This window comes from Osmerus mordax, chromosome 5, assembly GCF_038355195.1.
Source record: "Osmerus mordax isolate fOsmMor3 chromosome 5, fOsmMor3.pri, whole genome shotgun sequence".
NCBI lineage: Eukaryota > Metazoa > Chordata > Actinopteri > Osmeriformes > Osmeridae > Osmerus > Osmerus mordax.
The window spans coordinates 3,988,496-4,001,130 of record NC_090054.1 but is presented as its reverse complement, the minus strand read 5'-3'; the positions used below and the strand labels follow the sequence as shown (position 1 = coordinate 4,001,130).

The window sequence follows — 12,635 nt, the reverse complement described above, 5'->3', positions numbered from 1 at the left end:
CACACACACATATACAGCTATTCAGTATTCTCATACACACACATTCAGAATGCACACGCACTCACATATACACACAGTACATTCACATATATACTCACAAGAACAATTCAAGGAGTCTGTTTCAAGATTTATTTACACATTTAGAATATGCCTATTCTGTTTCACATGTTAAATTAATTATTACTCTGATGTGCATGGTGCAGACAATAAAACGATGGACTGATATAAGACTATTTTCTTGTCTTCACTCTGTAGACAGTAGTTATTCTGTCTGTGTAGGTCACCACAATTGCAGCCTTGCAATTTTTCGCATAGCCTATTGTTTGTCTAAAATGGTCTGTTATTTAATTCGCAGTATATTTTTTTAGTTTGGCAATGTTTAGATTGCTGGGTAAAGAGATTGGATACGGTTCATCCTGGTTTAAACTCAAGGAACATGGGCAGTGCTGGCTCTGAGGCTCGCTATCTGAGCGCACTTTGCTAGATCAAGGCTGACATATTTGCAACGGTTTGGAAACTGTGTGGGGCCCTAAAGACGTCAATGAAACGTCAAAATGATTCAGGAAATCCTTTGAATAAACCTCCAAGCAAAAAAAGGCGCAGGAACAGAAACCAGAAAATTAGCATTAGAAATGGCTTAACCCGCGGAAGTGGGATACTGTTTACAATAGTGTCACTGAAGAGATGTTTTATAAAAAAATAAGTGTCTTATGTTTGTATTAGGCTACATAACGTAATTACATGTAACGTTAAAAAAGATGTTGGAAGAAAAATGCCTTGCATTTTGCGCTTACACGATGAAAACCAGTAAACATTTAGGCCCAAAATATTTGGTTATATGCTTGTTCATATTTGTATTGGTGTATATGCTCGATTTGTTTTCAAATAGGCTTATTAGTTGCTAGTAAATTGCGAGAATTCACAATATAAATTTTAAACAGTTGTAATTTCAGTGGGTCAGTCTGCTACATTATGATGCTCTATTATATTTGCAGTCTGAAAAATGTGTGTGATTTTATAGTCTAATAGTTACAGGCTAATAAGAACTTGTTTAAAATGAATTAGCATTAGACTGCAACATGCACGATCCGTTTATCCTATGCAAGACAGTTGCACACCGTAGGTGCTGGTTTTAGTTTAAAATTATAAAATAGCCTACCCCGTAAACACACACACCTTATGCATATGACTGCTGGTTTTGGTACAACATTGATGCAGGTCTTTTTCTTATTTAGTAAAGCTTTAACACTATATACCATGGGTCTTGACATAAAATCTAGAAATCAAGTGGAGCCTTTGTTTTTGTATACACCACGACAGACACTGTTCTTGGCAGAGCTGGGCAGATCCATTATAGTAATCTGTAACAAGACCATTTATTTTCGCGGCTGAAACACAGAGGACTGGGTGTATAGTCCGGCGGCTGAGCTGAGGCTGCTGTCGCACCACATTTATGGGGGGTAAAAGCAAAGACGAGCGTAGAATCATACAAATGCTTCCGATTCTTAAGACGAAAATCTAATATAAAGATGAGACTCGCATCAGGACACAGTCCTCCTTGCCTCCCATTCGAAACCCCTTCTATTCCTCTGTTTATGCTCGTGAAACTCCCCAGTCGTCTCGCCTCTGTGGAACACAACCGACCCCCCGCCTCCCCCCCGCCCCCGTTCCCTCTCGACCGTAGCTGTTCGAGCTAGAGCCGCAAACCCAAAGTCGGTTTGTGTTCACAGCCGGTTGTCTAGGGAGGCTTAGAACTAGCAACACCCGGGAGCAGCGGCCGGGAACTTGGCTACGTCGCACACAAGAACCGTGCGCATTCATTGCCCTGCTTCTCACTGTCCCTCTCTCCGCCCTCCTACCGCCTCGCGCTGTCTCCCTCCTCCTCCTCCTCCTCCTCCTCCTCCTCCTCCTCTTCCTCTCCTCCGCATTCACAGAGCTGCCACGCCGAAGAGGCGGACCTAAGTCTACACCTCGGAGAGCGGTGGGGGCAGATCTCTCTCCCCTTTCCCGTGATACTTACGGCATCCCAACGCTTGAGAGGCACGGGCCGGTAGGAAGCATCCCAGCGCATTTCTGGAGGAATTCTTTCCGCGGGATTCTTAGAAGCGGGGCTGCCTAACAGCCGACCTCCGCAGGGGCGTGCGTCTCTCAGTACTTCTCCATCCTTGCGTTCACTACCAGACATGGAAGATGGTCCGCCTTCAACAAGCTGTTTCAGAAGGTTAACGGACTGTTTTCTGGGTGCAAGTAGGTACTTTTAATTCATACCTTCTCCGATCTGATATGATCATGCGGTAGGCTTTTCATTGATCTTCTCTTTACCACTTTTACCCAAATGAATCCCATCGTATAAAGTTTACCCTTACTTTGCTTTTGTTTTCGCTTTATGGCTTGAATAAGCTACATGCATGCTAAAGTATTTTTCAACACTTGTTGAAACAGCAATTATAGTAAAAACAATACATTTGTTGTAAGCAATTTTAAATGGAGATCTGTTTGTATGATTCTAGATTCCGGGTAGCAAATTGATAGCGGACCTCGGATAAGAAGGGTGGGGACATCAGGGATTTAACTAGTGTCGAACGGAATGAACTTGACTGACCGTGTGTATTGATCGTTAGCCCTGAACCTACTTTTCGGAAACCTAAAAGAACGATTGGACTTCTTGGGAAGAATCGTGTGATTCGGTAGCCTACCTTGGAGCTGTGTCCCGTAGGCTACATGCTTTTGAGAAGCGGCAAAAACGAGTCTAGACTGCATTGCGCGTTAATTCTTTGCTCGGGGTCGACGAGCTATCAGCGATAAGTTGACACCGGACAGCGGAGAGTCATAGCCACTCTCTTGGGTAGCTCGCACAGTAGATCGGTTTATTTTTTGGCACTGTGATATTCGCTCAGAATCCCATAGGCTGAGTCTTACGGTTTAGGCGTCTGTTTTGCGAGTGACCTATAGTAACCTATTGATAGATAGTAACCTATAGGAGGTTGCATATTGCTAACTACGCGTTATGATAACTATAGGCTATAGTGATTACACATTTCAATACGTTTCAGAAATACTTGGTTTGGTGGGTGCAGAAGTGTTGAACAAACTGAAATATTAAATTGTTTTATTGTGACAAGTTATCGAGTTACTACACTGGAGTAAGACAATGGCTTCAAAGATATCAGAATTTAATGTTGACTTTTTAATAATAATAATACATTTTATTTAAAGGTGCCTTTCTTGGCACTCAAAGACACCGTACAGAGGTACATAAGACATTAAAAGCAGCAAAAAATAAAATTAAAATAAAGAACACAACAACATTCAAAACAACAAGTTCAGATTTTTTTGTAAAAACTTTTACTATAACAAGCCTTATACTTGTTGACCTCCCTCTGTATATTATAACTAAATAACGTGTTACTCGGTGTGGAAAGGTCTGCTTGAGTGACTGTACAGTTTTCATCCTCAACATTTTAGATGGCACTCAAAGTCCTGCTCTTATTAGAATCAGTCGATTATTCTGAGCACATTTAGGATAATCCTAACACACCTCTGCCTATCACTCTTTGTGATTAACTGCATCTCTCAGTAAATTATTGAACAAGTCTGATAAATGTGTCACCAATGTCAATATCTCATCATTTATTTCCCCCTGCATCGCAGATCAGAGTGGTTGGATGGACACTCGGGTGGTCTAAACATAGGCTGTTTTTATTATTGGCAGATGATCATTTGTACTCAGTGTTTGATAGGACGGGAGAGGTAAGAGGACAGGGGGAGGAGAGGAGATGACTGGGGAGGAGAGAAGGGGGGAAAAGAGGATGGGACAGTGTTGAAGAGAAAAAGAGGCGAGGGGAGAGGAGACAAGGAGAGTGGAAAGAAAGGGGGTAGAGTGTTTATATTCTGCTGTCCTTCCCTCCGTCCTGCAGAGCAGCATGACTTCTCTCTGCTCTGACAGCAAACACACACATATACACACACAAACACAGTTACACAAACACATACACACACAAGATTGTTGACAGGCATTCTCAAAATCAATTGATGGTTGAGGAAGTGCTTAACTCAATGAAGAAGGCATCACTGCCAGAGAGGAAGTCAGGATGCCAGGCACTTCCTGTCTTGTGAAAAACCATGTAATTAATGTAGTGGCTTTTCCCAAGACAAATAAGGTATTTAAAAAGTCAATTCATTCAATGTCTGACTATTTACAGTGAGAAGATCCCAATTACTGTACTTTGTTTTGTTGGCAGTGATGGAGGAAAGAGGAGAGGAGAGAAGAGACAGGAGGAGAGGGATGAAGAGAAGAGAGGGATGAAGAGAGGGGAGGGGATAACAGAGAGCAGAAGATGAGAGGAGAGAAGAGACTGGAGAAAGAGGAGGGGAGAAGAGATGATTAAGGAGGGGACAGGTAGTGCATTGGGGAGGAAAGAAGGGGGCGAAGAGAAGAGAGGATGAGGAGAGGTTAGATGTGTGGCTGTGTGTCTGTCTGTTACAAGTATCTTTTATGTGTTATTATCCACGACTAGCCTAGTTGTGTATGTTTAGCTATACTTATGACAGTGTGTGTGTCATCATAGCTTGCCTACTGTGTGCATGCTTAGCTGTATCTATCCTTGTGTGTGTGTGTGTGTGTGTGTGTGTGTGTTCAGCTGGAGCTATCCTTGTGTGAGTTCCCAGACTATCAGCTCATGTCTTATCTCCATCTCAGACTGCTGTTTATAGCCTTGTAGCCTTTACATGGAAGACCTGGACAGGAGACGGAAGTCATGCAAATTACATTTCCATGGAAATCACTGTTTGAGTGTGTGTGTGTGTGTGTTGAACAACAGTGTTTACTTACACTGTGTTTGTGTGTGTGTGTGTGCGTGTGCGTGAAGTGTGAACTTGTATGTTTGTGCAGGAGTGTTTGCTCGCCATGTGGGTGTGTGTCTTCGTCTCCCTCTCTCTTTTTCTCTCCCCTTCTCCCTCCTACTCTCTTTCTCTCTCTTTCCCTCCCTCTCAATCTTTCCCTCTCTCTCCTCCTCTCACTCACTCCCTCCTGTTCTTTCTCTCTCTATCCCTCTTAATCTATCCCTCTCCTTCTCTCAATCATTCTCTTCATCTCTTTCTGTCTGTCTCTCTCTTCCCATCTCTCTATGTCAGTCTGGTTAGGGGGGTACAGATGTCAGTAGCATCACCATAATTCCAGACTCTTCGTGCTCAGACCTGTAAACCTCTAGGCTACATCTTTTTCATTCATCTTTTGGCCTAGAAACTATTCTGAATAACGATACTTTTTCTTTTTAGTATTTCTTTTTAGTATATAGTATTTCTTATAATGTTACTCTCTCTTTAAAGTGTTTTCCTTGTGATACTGAGGAACCCCAGAGGAACATGACAATGGGAAGAATCATGAGAGTCTCAAAGTTGCAGACAGTAAACTTACAGTAAGACATAAAATTACAAGCCCCAAGTTTATGCCCAGTTTCAAGTTGGTAAGTTGCTACCATGATTGTAGTTTGTATTGTGACCACTGGGCCTCAAAACGACGGTATACCAGGCAAAACATGGGTCCTCTGTTGTGATACAATTACCTTCCAGAATCTACTTTAAGATAGAACCAAAGATAAACAATTGGTTACTTTAAAACTTAGACAGACGCTACCATATAATTTATTTTTCTATCAGTGTGTGTTTATGTGTGTGTATGGGAAGTCAGGTGGCTGAGCGGTGAGGGAATCGGGCTAGTAATCCGAAGGTTGCCAGTTCGATTGCCGGTCATGCCAACTGACGTTGTGTCCTTGGGCAAGGCACTTCACCCTACTTGCCTCGGGGGAATGTCCCTGTACTTACTGTAAGTCGCTCTGGATAAGAGCGTCTGCTAAATGACTAAATGTAAATGTGTATGTGTGGGTGTGTGTGTGTGTGGGTGTAAGTGTGTGTGCGTGAGTCCTTAACCGAGTCAGGTGGCTGAGTGGTTAGGGAATCGGGCTATCTGAAGGTAGCCAGTTTGATTTCAGGCCGTGCCAAATGACATTGTGTCCTTGGGCAAGGCACTTTACTCTACTTGCCTCGGGGGAATGTCCCTGTACTTACTGTAAGTCGCTCTGGATAAGAGCGTCTGCTAAATGACTAAATGTAAATGTAAATATGTGTGTGTAACCATACACACCCTTCCCCCAAATATCTCATTCATTTTTCAGCAGTGTACAGCTGCTAATGGTTCAATCATCCTGTTTGTCAAGTTGATCCGGCCAATCATGGACGTGTCCAAGTCCTATACCTCTCCTCCTGTCTTTGTGTTCAGCAGTCCTATACCTCTCCTCCTGTCTTTGTGTTCAGCAGTCCTATACCTCTCCTCCTGTCTTTGTGTTCAGCAGTCCTATACCTCTCCTCCTGTCTTTGTGTTCAGCAGTCCTATACCTCTCCTCCTGTCTTTGTGTTCAGCAGTCCTATACCTCTCCTCCTGTCTTTGTGTTCAGCAGTCCTATACCTCTCCTCCTGTCTTTGTGTTCAGCAGTCCTATACCTCTCCTCCTGTCTTTGTGTTCAGCAGTCCTATACCTCTCCTCCTGTCTTTGTGTTCAGCAGTCCTATACCTCTCCTCCTGTCTTTGTGTTCAGCAGTCCTATACCTCTCCTCCTGTCTTTGTGTTCAGCAGTCCACCTGTTTTGTATTTTACATGTCTTTGTCAACTTTTTGTGCTAGATCCATTAATTGTATTACGTTTGCTTTTATTAACCAGTTGCTGCTTCTTGTTCCATGCAAGTTGTAGCAATACATTTTATTTTTGGTTATTTGCCACAGTGGCTTTGGAATGGGTAAGCTTCCCAAGGGCTGACACGCTAACACATAGCTAAGCTCTGTCATACACGCTAACACGTAGCTAACTTCTGTCATACATGCTAACATGTAGCTAAGCTCTGTCATACACGCTAACACGTAGTTAACCTCTGTCATAAAATACATGCTAACACGTAGCTAAGCTCTGTTATACATGCTAATACGTAGCTAAACTCTGTTATACATGCTAACACGTAGCTAAGCTCTGTCATACACGATAACACATAGCTAACCTCTGTCATACATGCTAACACGTAGCTAAGCTCTGTCATACATGCTAACACATAGCTAACCTCTGTCATACATGCTAACACGTAGCTAACCTCTGTCGTACATGCTAACATGTAGCTAACCTCTGTCATACACGCTAACAGGTAGCTAACCTATGTCATACACGCTAACACATAGCTAAGCTCTGTCATACACGATAACACATAGCTACGTTCTGTCATACATGCTAACACATAGCTAAGCTCTGTCATACACGCTAACACGTAGCTAACCTCTGTCAGACATGCTAGCTTAGGAACGGGCTGTACCCATTGTATTTTCTAGCTAGATTAGAGTCCGGTAGGCAGCATAGGTAGGCTGTTTTAATAGTTTTATTTGTTTGATGCTGTTCATTGTTCTGTTGTCCTGTGTGTGTGGTTCACTAGACCCCATTATTTCTGTTATAAAAAATCAATACATTATATTTCTACCTCTGCTTATTGTGCCCACACTCACACCTACCAACTCTCTCACTCATGTTAAGGTTGATTAGCTAACATTCGCTTATAGCTAACTTTTAGCTAAGGTTCTGTAACAAAACCTTAGCTTCTGTTGCTATAGGTGACGAGAAAGCGCTGGTCCCATGAAATCCGACTTTCCGTGTTGTGATGACTTCAATTGGTTGGTCTTAAGCATGATTTCTTGAACCTGACCCCTAACCTCTGCCCTCTGACTGACATCACATATTTGATCTGGAGAGTGGAACATTGAAGTCTCCATCCCTCTGTCATTACCAATCCACCTCAAGTATGGATAACAAACAAGAAAATTCTGAATCTGAAATATTGACTTAAAGGACTTGCTGTGTGTGTGTTCATGGGGCGTGGAGTGTGAATGGTTGTATTTATTAGATTGTGTGTAATGCCTTGCTGTAGACGTGTAGACATGTTTACTTTTCTGTGCCCTGTGACAGCCTTCAGCCGTCTGACACAATGAGGTATTGTACTTGGCATCAGTCAAAACGATGATTTGACGATGATTCTGTGTGTGTGTGTTGGATGTGTGTGTGTGGGTGTCTAGTTTTCCAGACGGGTAGAGGCTACACCGGGGGAAGAGAATGGGGGGAAAAGGGAGGCAGGGAGAGAGAGAAAGAAAGAAAGAAAAGGATGGAGGGAGACAGGAGAGAGAGAGAGAGAGAGAGAGAGAGAGAGAGAGAGAGAGAGAGAGAGAGAGAGAGAGAGAGAGAGAGAGAGAGAGAGAGAGAGAGAGAGAAAAGAAGACGTGTGGGAGTGAAGGGATAGGGAGGAAGGCGGAACTAAATACTTCCAGGTTATTAACCTTCTCCCCGGAGGACTAGTGCTCCCTCTCTGTCTCTCTCTGTCCCTCTCTCTGTCCCTCTGTCTGTCTCTCTCTGTCCCTCTCTCTGTCTCTCTCTGTCCCTCTCTCTGTCCCTCTCTCTGTCTCTCTCTGTCCCTCTGTCTGTCTCTCTCTGTCCCTCTCTCTGTCCCTCTCTCTGTCTCTCTCTGTCCCTCTGTCTGTCTCTCTCTGTCCCTCTCTCTGTCTTTCTCTCTCTGTCCCTCTCTCTGTCCCTCTCTCTGTCTCTCTCTGTCCCTCTGTCTGTCTCTCTCTGTCCCTCTGTCTGTCTCTCTCTGTCCCTCTCTCTGTCTCTCTCTCTGTCCCTCTGTCTGTCTCTCTCTGTCCCTCTGTCTGTCTCTCTCTGTCCCTCTGTCTGTCTCTCTCTGTCCCTCTCTGTCTCTCTGTCCCTCTGTCTGTCTCTCTCTGTCCCTCTCTCTGTCTCTCTCTGTCCCTCTCTCTGTCTCTCTCTCTCTGTCCCTCTCTCTGTCCCTCTCTCTGTCTCTCTCTCTGTCTCTCTCTGTCCCTCTCTCTGTCTCTCTCTCTCTGTCCCTCTCTCTGTCTCTTTCTCTCTCTCTCTGTCCCTCTCTATGTGTCTCTCTGTCCCTCTCTCTGTCTCTCTCTGTCTCTCTCTGTCTCTGTCTGCCCCTCTCTCTGTCTCTCTCTCTCAATTCAATTCAATAATGCTTTATTTCATATTTATGAATGAGTGAGCATTGTTGCCAAAGCCATACAAGATTGAACATATCAAAATGATGATACTTTTACATTTGTTAAAATAAAGATAAATAATAGTAATAATAACTACAATTAATTACAACAAGAAAGAAAACCAATATATGTGTATAAAGAAAACGTAATAATTATGAAATACATACAGATATTACATGCACATTACAAGTAATATACAACACATAAGATAACATTACTACCTCAACAACCTGGTACAACGTGAGACTCTGCCTCTCTCAAGCTATTCAAGTCAAATACAATGCCAGCTCCACTGTTGCTACATTTTCGCCCCAAAACTATGCATGTCTTTTCATCTAAAGTTAATTGATCAAACCCTGTAATTTTAGAATCAAATTGTGGCAAGAAACATGTTCTAGCATTTTCGTATTTTGGGCATTGTAGGAGAAAATGTTTTTTCATTTTGAATTTCATCTGAACTACAGTGTCTGCACTTCCTTTGTTCTTAAGCCAACCGTGTCTTTCTGGCGACCTTTCTCTATTGCCAGGGTATCGGCACTGACTCTGTACATTGTTAAGATATTTATTTTCTTGAAGTTTTTACATTTAAGATGTTCAGCTAATTCAATTTCTCTATTCAAAATTCGGTAACATTCAAATTTGTGATGTAACTTGATTTCATTTTTCCAATAGGTATTATATTCATTATGATTATTATTATAATCAAGATGTCTGAGTTTTGTTAATGAATATATCACCCGTATGAATTTGATGTTTTATTGTTCTACGGGGTCAATCTCTGTGTTCCTCTGTTTGTTTAAAAAGGCCTTGTGTGGGACTCTTCCGATTTCTGTTCTTCTTGCAAGGTTTGGGGCATTCTGGGTAGGCCAAGTACAGTCTTACAAAATTGAAAATGTAACATTTCAGTTGGACTTTTGTCCCACATGCTATGGGAAGTGTAAAGGGATCCCACATTTCACTGTCATAGAGCATGATTGGTTTTAGGATTGAGTCCAATTTTACAGTCCAAATTCTGAGGGAAAGTTTATATTTACATATAGATTTCTTAATTGCATAGAATGCTCTTAGTCTCTTTGTCTGCTAGCGTTTTAACAGCTTTGTCAAATCGCCCTTAGGAGCTTATATTCAGAACCAAGCAAGGGTAAGATGAGGTGTGATTGAGAGTCTCTCCTAGGGTTAATTGGTACAGACTCGCTTGGGAGTTTCTGAAAAATCATTAAATTCGTTTTTTCCGTGTTCACTGACAGTGCCCATTCCTTACAATATGTGCCTTGTTTTAATCCCTGTTCCTGATATCGGCAAACATAAGGAACTTGATTTCTTTGCCTTCTAGGGGTAGTCCTGGGCTGTAGACCCTTCAAGCACTAATTCATTCAGTGGCTAATTCATTTATATATGTTAAAGTTGGGCTCATACTGCAACTTGTTTAACCATTCTGCCTTGGCTGAAGAATGCTGTTCTCCGGTTGTCAATTCTTACACAAAATTTATTTTCTTTGTATATTGTGTTGGTAATGTCGTAAACTTTGCCTCAAAAGAACATTCCCTCATGCCAAATTGAATCAAAGGCTTTCTTAAAGTCTATGAAACAGGCAAATACTTGTCCTTTCTTTGTTTGGTGTCTTTTGATTAAGGTGTCAAGGGTAAATACAGAACAACTGTGGTCAGTTGTTCTGTATTTACCAAATAATCCAATTTGGCTTTTGTTAAAGGTTTTATGTTAATTGAGAAAGGTCAGTATTCTGGAATTAATAATGCTCACTCTCTCTCTCTCTCTCTCTCTCTCTCTCTCTCTCTCTCTCTCTCTCTCTCTCTCTCTCTCTCTCTCTCTCTCTCTCTCTCTCTCTCTCTCTCTCTCTCTCTCTCTCTCTCTCTCTCTCTCTCTCTCTCTCTAGTCATAGTGGCATAGTGGTCCAGAGGGTCAGTGACAGGCTGTCACAGGGCATAGTGGTCCAGAGGGTCAGTGACCGGCTGTCACAGGGCATAGTGGTCCAGAGGGCCAGTGACCGGCTGTCACAGGGCATAGTGGTCCAGAGGGTCAGTGACCGGCTGTCACAGGGCATAGTGGTCCAGAGGGTCAGTGACCGGCTGTCACAGGGCATAGTGGTCCAGAGGGTCAGTGACCGGCTGTCACAGGGCATAGTGGTCCAGAGGGTCAGTGACCGGCTGTCACAGGGCATAGTGGTCCAGAGGGTCAGTGACCAGGCTGTCACAGGGCATAGTGGTCCAGAGGGTCAGTGACAGGCTGTCAGAGGGCATAGTGGTCCAGAGGGTCAGTGACCGGCTGTCACAGGGCATAGTGGTCCAGAGGGCCAGTGACAGGCTGTCACAGGGCATAGTGGTCCAGAGGGTCAGTGACCGGCTGTCACAGGGCATAGTGGTCCAGAGGGTCAGTGACCGGCTGTCACAGGGCATAGCGGTCCAGAGGGTCAGTGACAGGCTGTCAGAGGGCATAGTGGTCCAGAGGGTCAGTGACCAGGCTGTCACAGGGCATAGTGGTCCAGAGGGTCAGTGACCGGCTGTCACAGGGCATAGTGGTCCAGAGGGTCAGTGACAGGCTGTCACAGGGCATAGTGGTCCAGAGGGCCAGTGATAGGCTGAATCAGGCCTGAGAGCGAGTCAGAGTTGGCCACTCTGTCTGACGTTTCAATGTTAATGTCTCTGTATTTGGCAATGTCAGGTGGTGGTGGTACTGAATAGTAGCTGGCCTCAGGGACTTCTTTTACCTTTTTGGCCTCTGGGCTCTGTTCTAATTGTTCCAGAGTGAGTGACGTCAGCGGGAGACATGCAAGGTGACCTCCAGTAATCGAGGGTGTGGCCACTCATCGTCAAGACGACCGTTTCCAAACACTAACTCACTGCCTGAGGGTAGGTCTGGGTTTACTGTAACATAAGAACCCCAGACATGTCTGTCTGCCAGACTTTCTGTCTGTCCATCTGCCAGACTTTCTGTCTGTCTGCCAGACTTTCTGTCTGTCTGCCAGACTTTCTGTCTGTCTGCCAGACTTTCTGTCTGTTTGCCAGACTTTCTGTCTGTCTGCCAGACTTTCTGTCTGTTTGCCAGACTTTCTGTCTGTCTGTCTGCCAGACTTTCTGTCTGTCCATCTGCCAGCCTGTCTGTCTGTCAGCATGTCTGTCTGTCAGCATGTCTGTCTCTCTGTCACTCTGCCAGTCTGTCTGTCTGCCTGTCAAATGGCCTTTATTATAGACAAGTTGACACACCGTTCTTGCACAGCCAGTCAGCCTGCGTGGACAGTACATTACATATATACTCTTTATCATTTCAATGACATTTTTGGGTGTTGGATACCTGGTGGAGAACAAAAGGATGTTCTTTAGACTGTAGTTCTGGAGGGAGAAAAAGATGGGAGGACAAGAGGGAAAGAGAGAGAAGAGAGGGAAAGAGAGAGAAGAGAGGGAAAGAGAGAGAAGAGAGGGAAAGAGAGAGAAGAGAGGGAAAGAGAATCCAATAAAGAGCCTGGACAACGTCAGCTGATGGCTTCTACCTTGAAGTCAACATTGATGGAGAGAGAAGAGAACAGAAGAGAGA

At 43.7% G+C, this 12,635-nt stretch overlaps 1 protein-coding gene across 1 annotated transcript in view; it reads left to right on the top strand.

Moving 5' to 3' along the window:
• Positions 1-2,183: 2,183 nt before the first annotated feature.
• Positions 2,184-12,635, top strand: part of pde10a (phosphodiesterase 10A) — a 43,905-nt gene continuing 33,453 nt past the window's right edge. The window contains exon 1 of the mRNA XM_067236723.1: positions 2,184-2,247. Within this exon, the coding sequence (XP_067092824.1) occupies positions 2,184-2,247 (64 nt within the window). The remainder of the gene's footprint in view (positions 2,248-12,635) is intronic.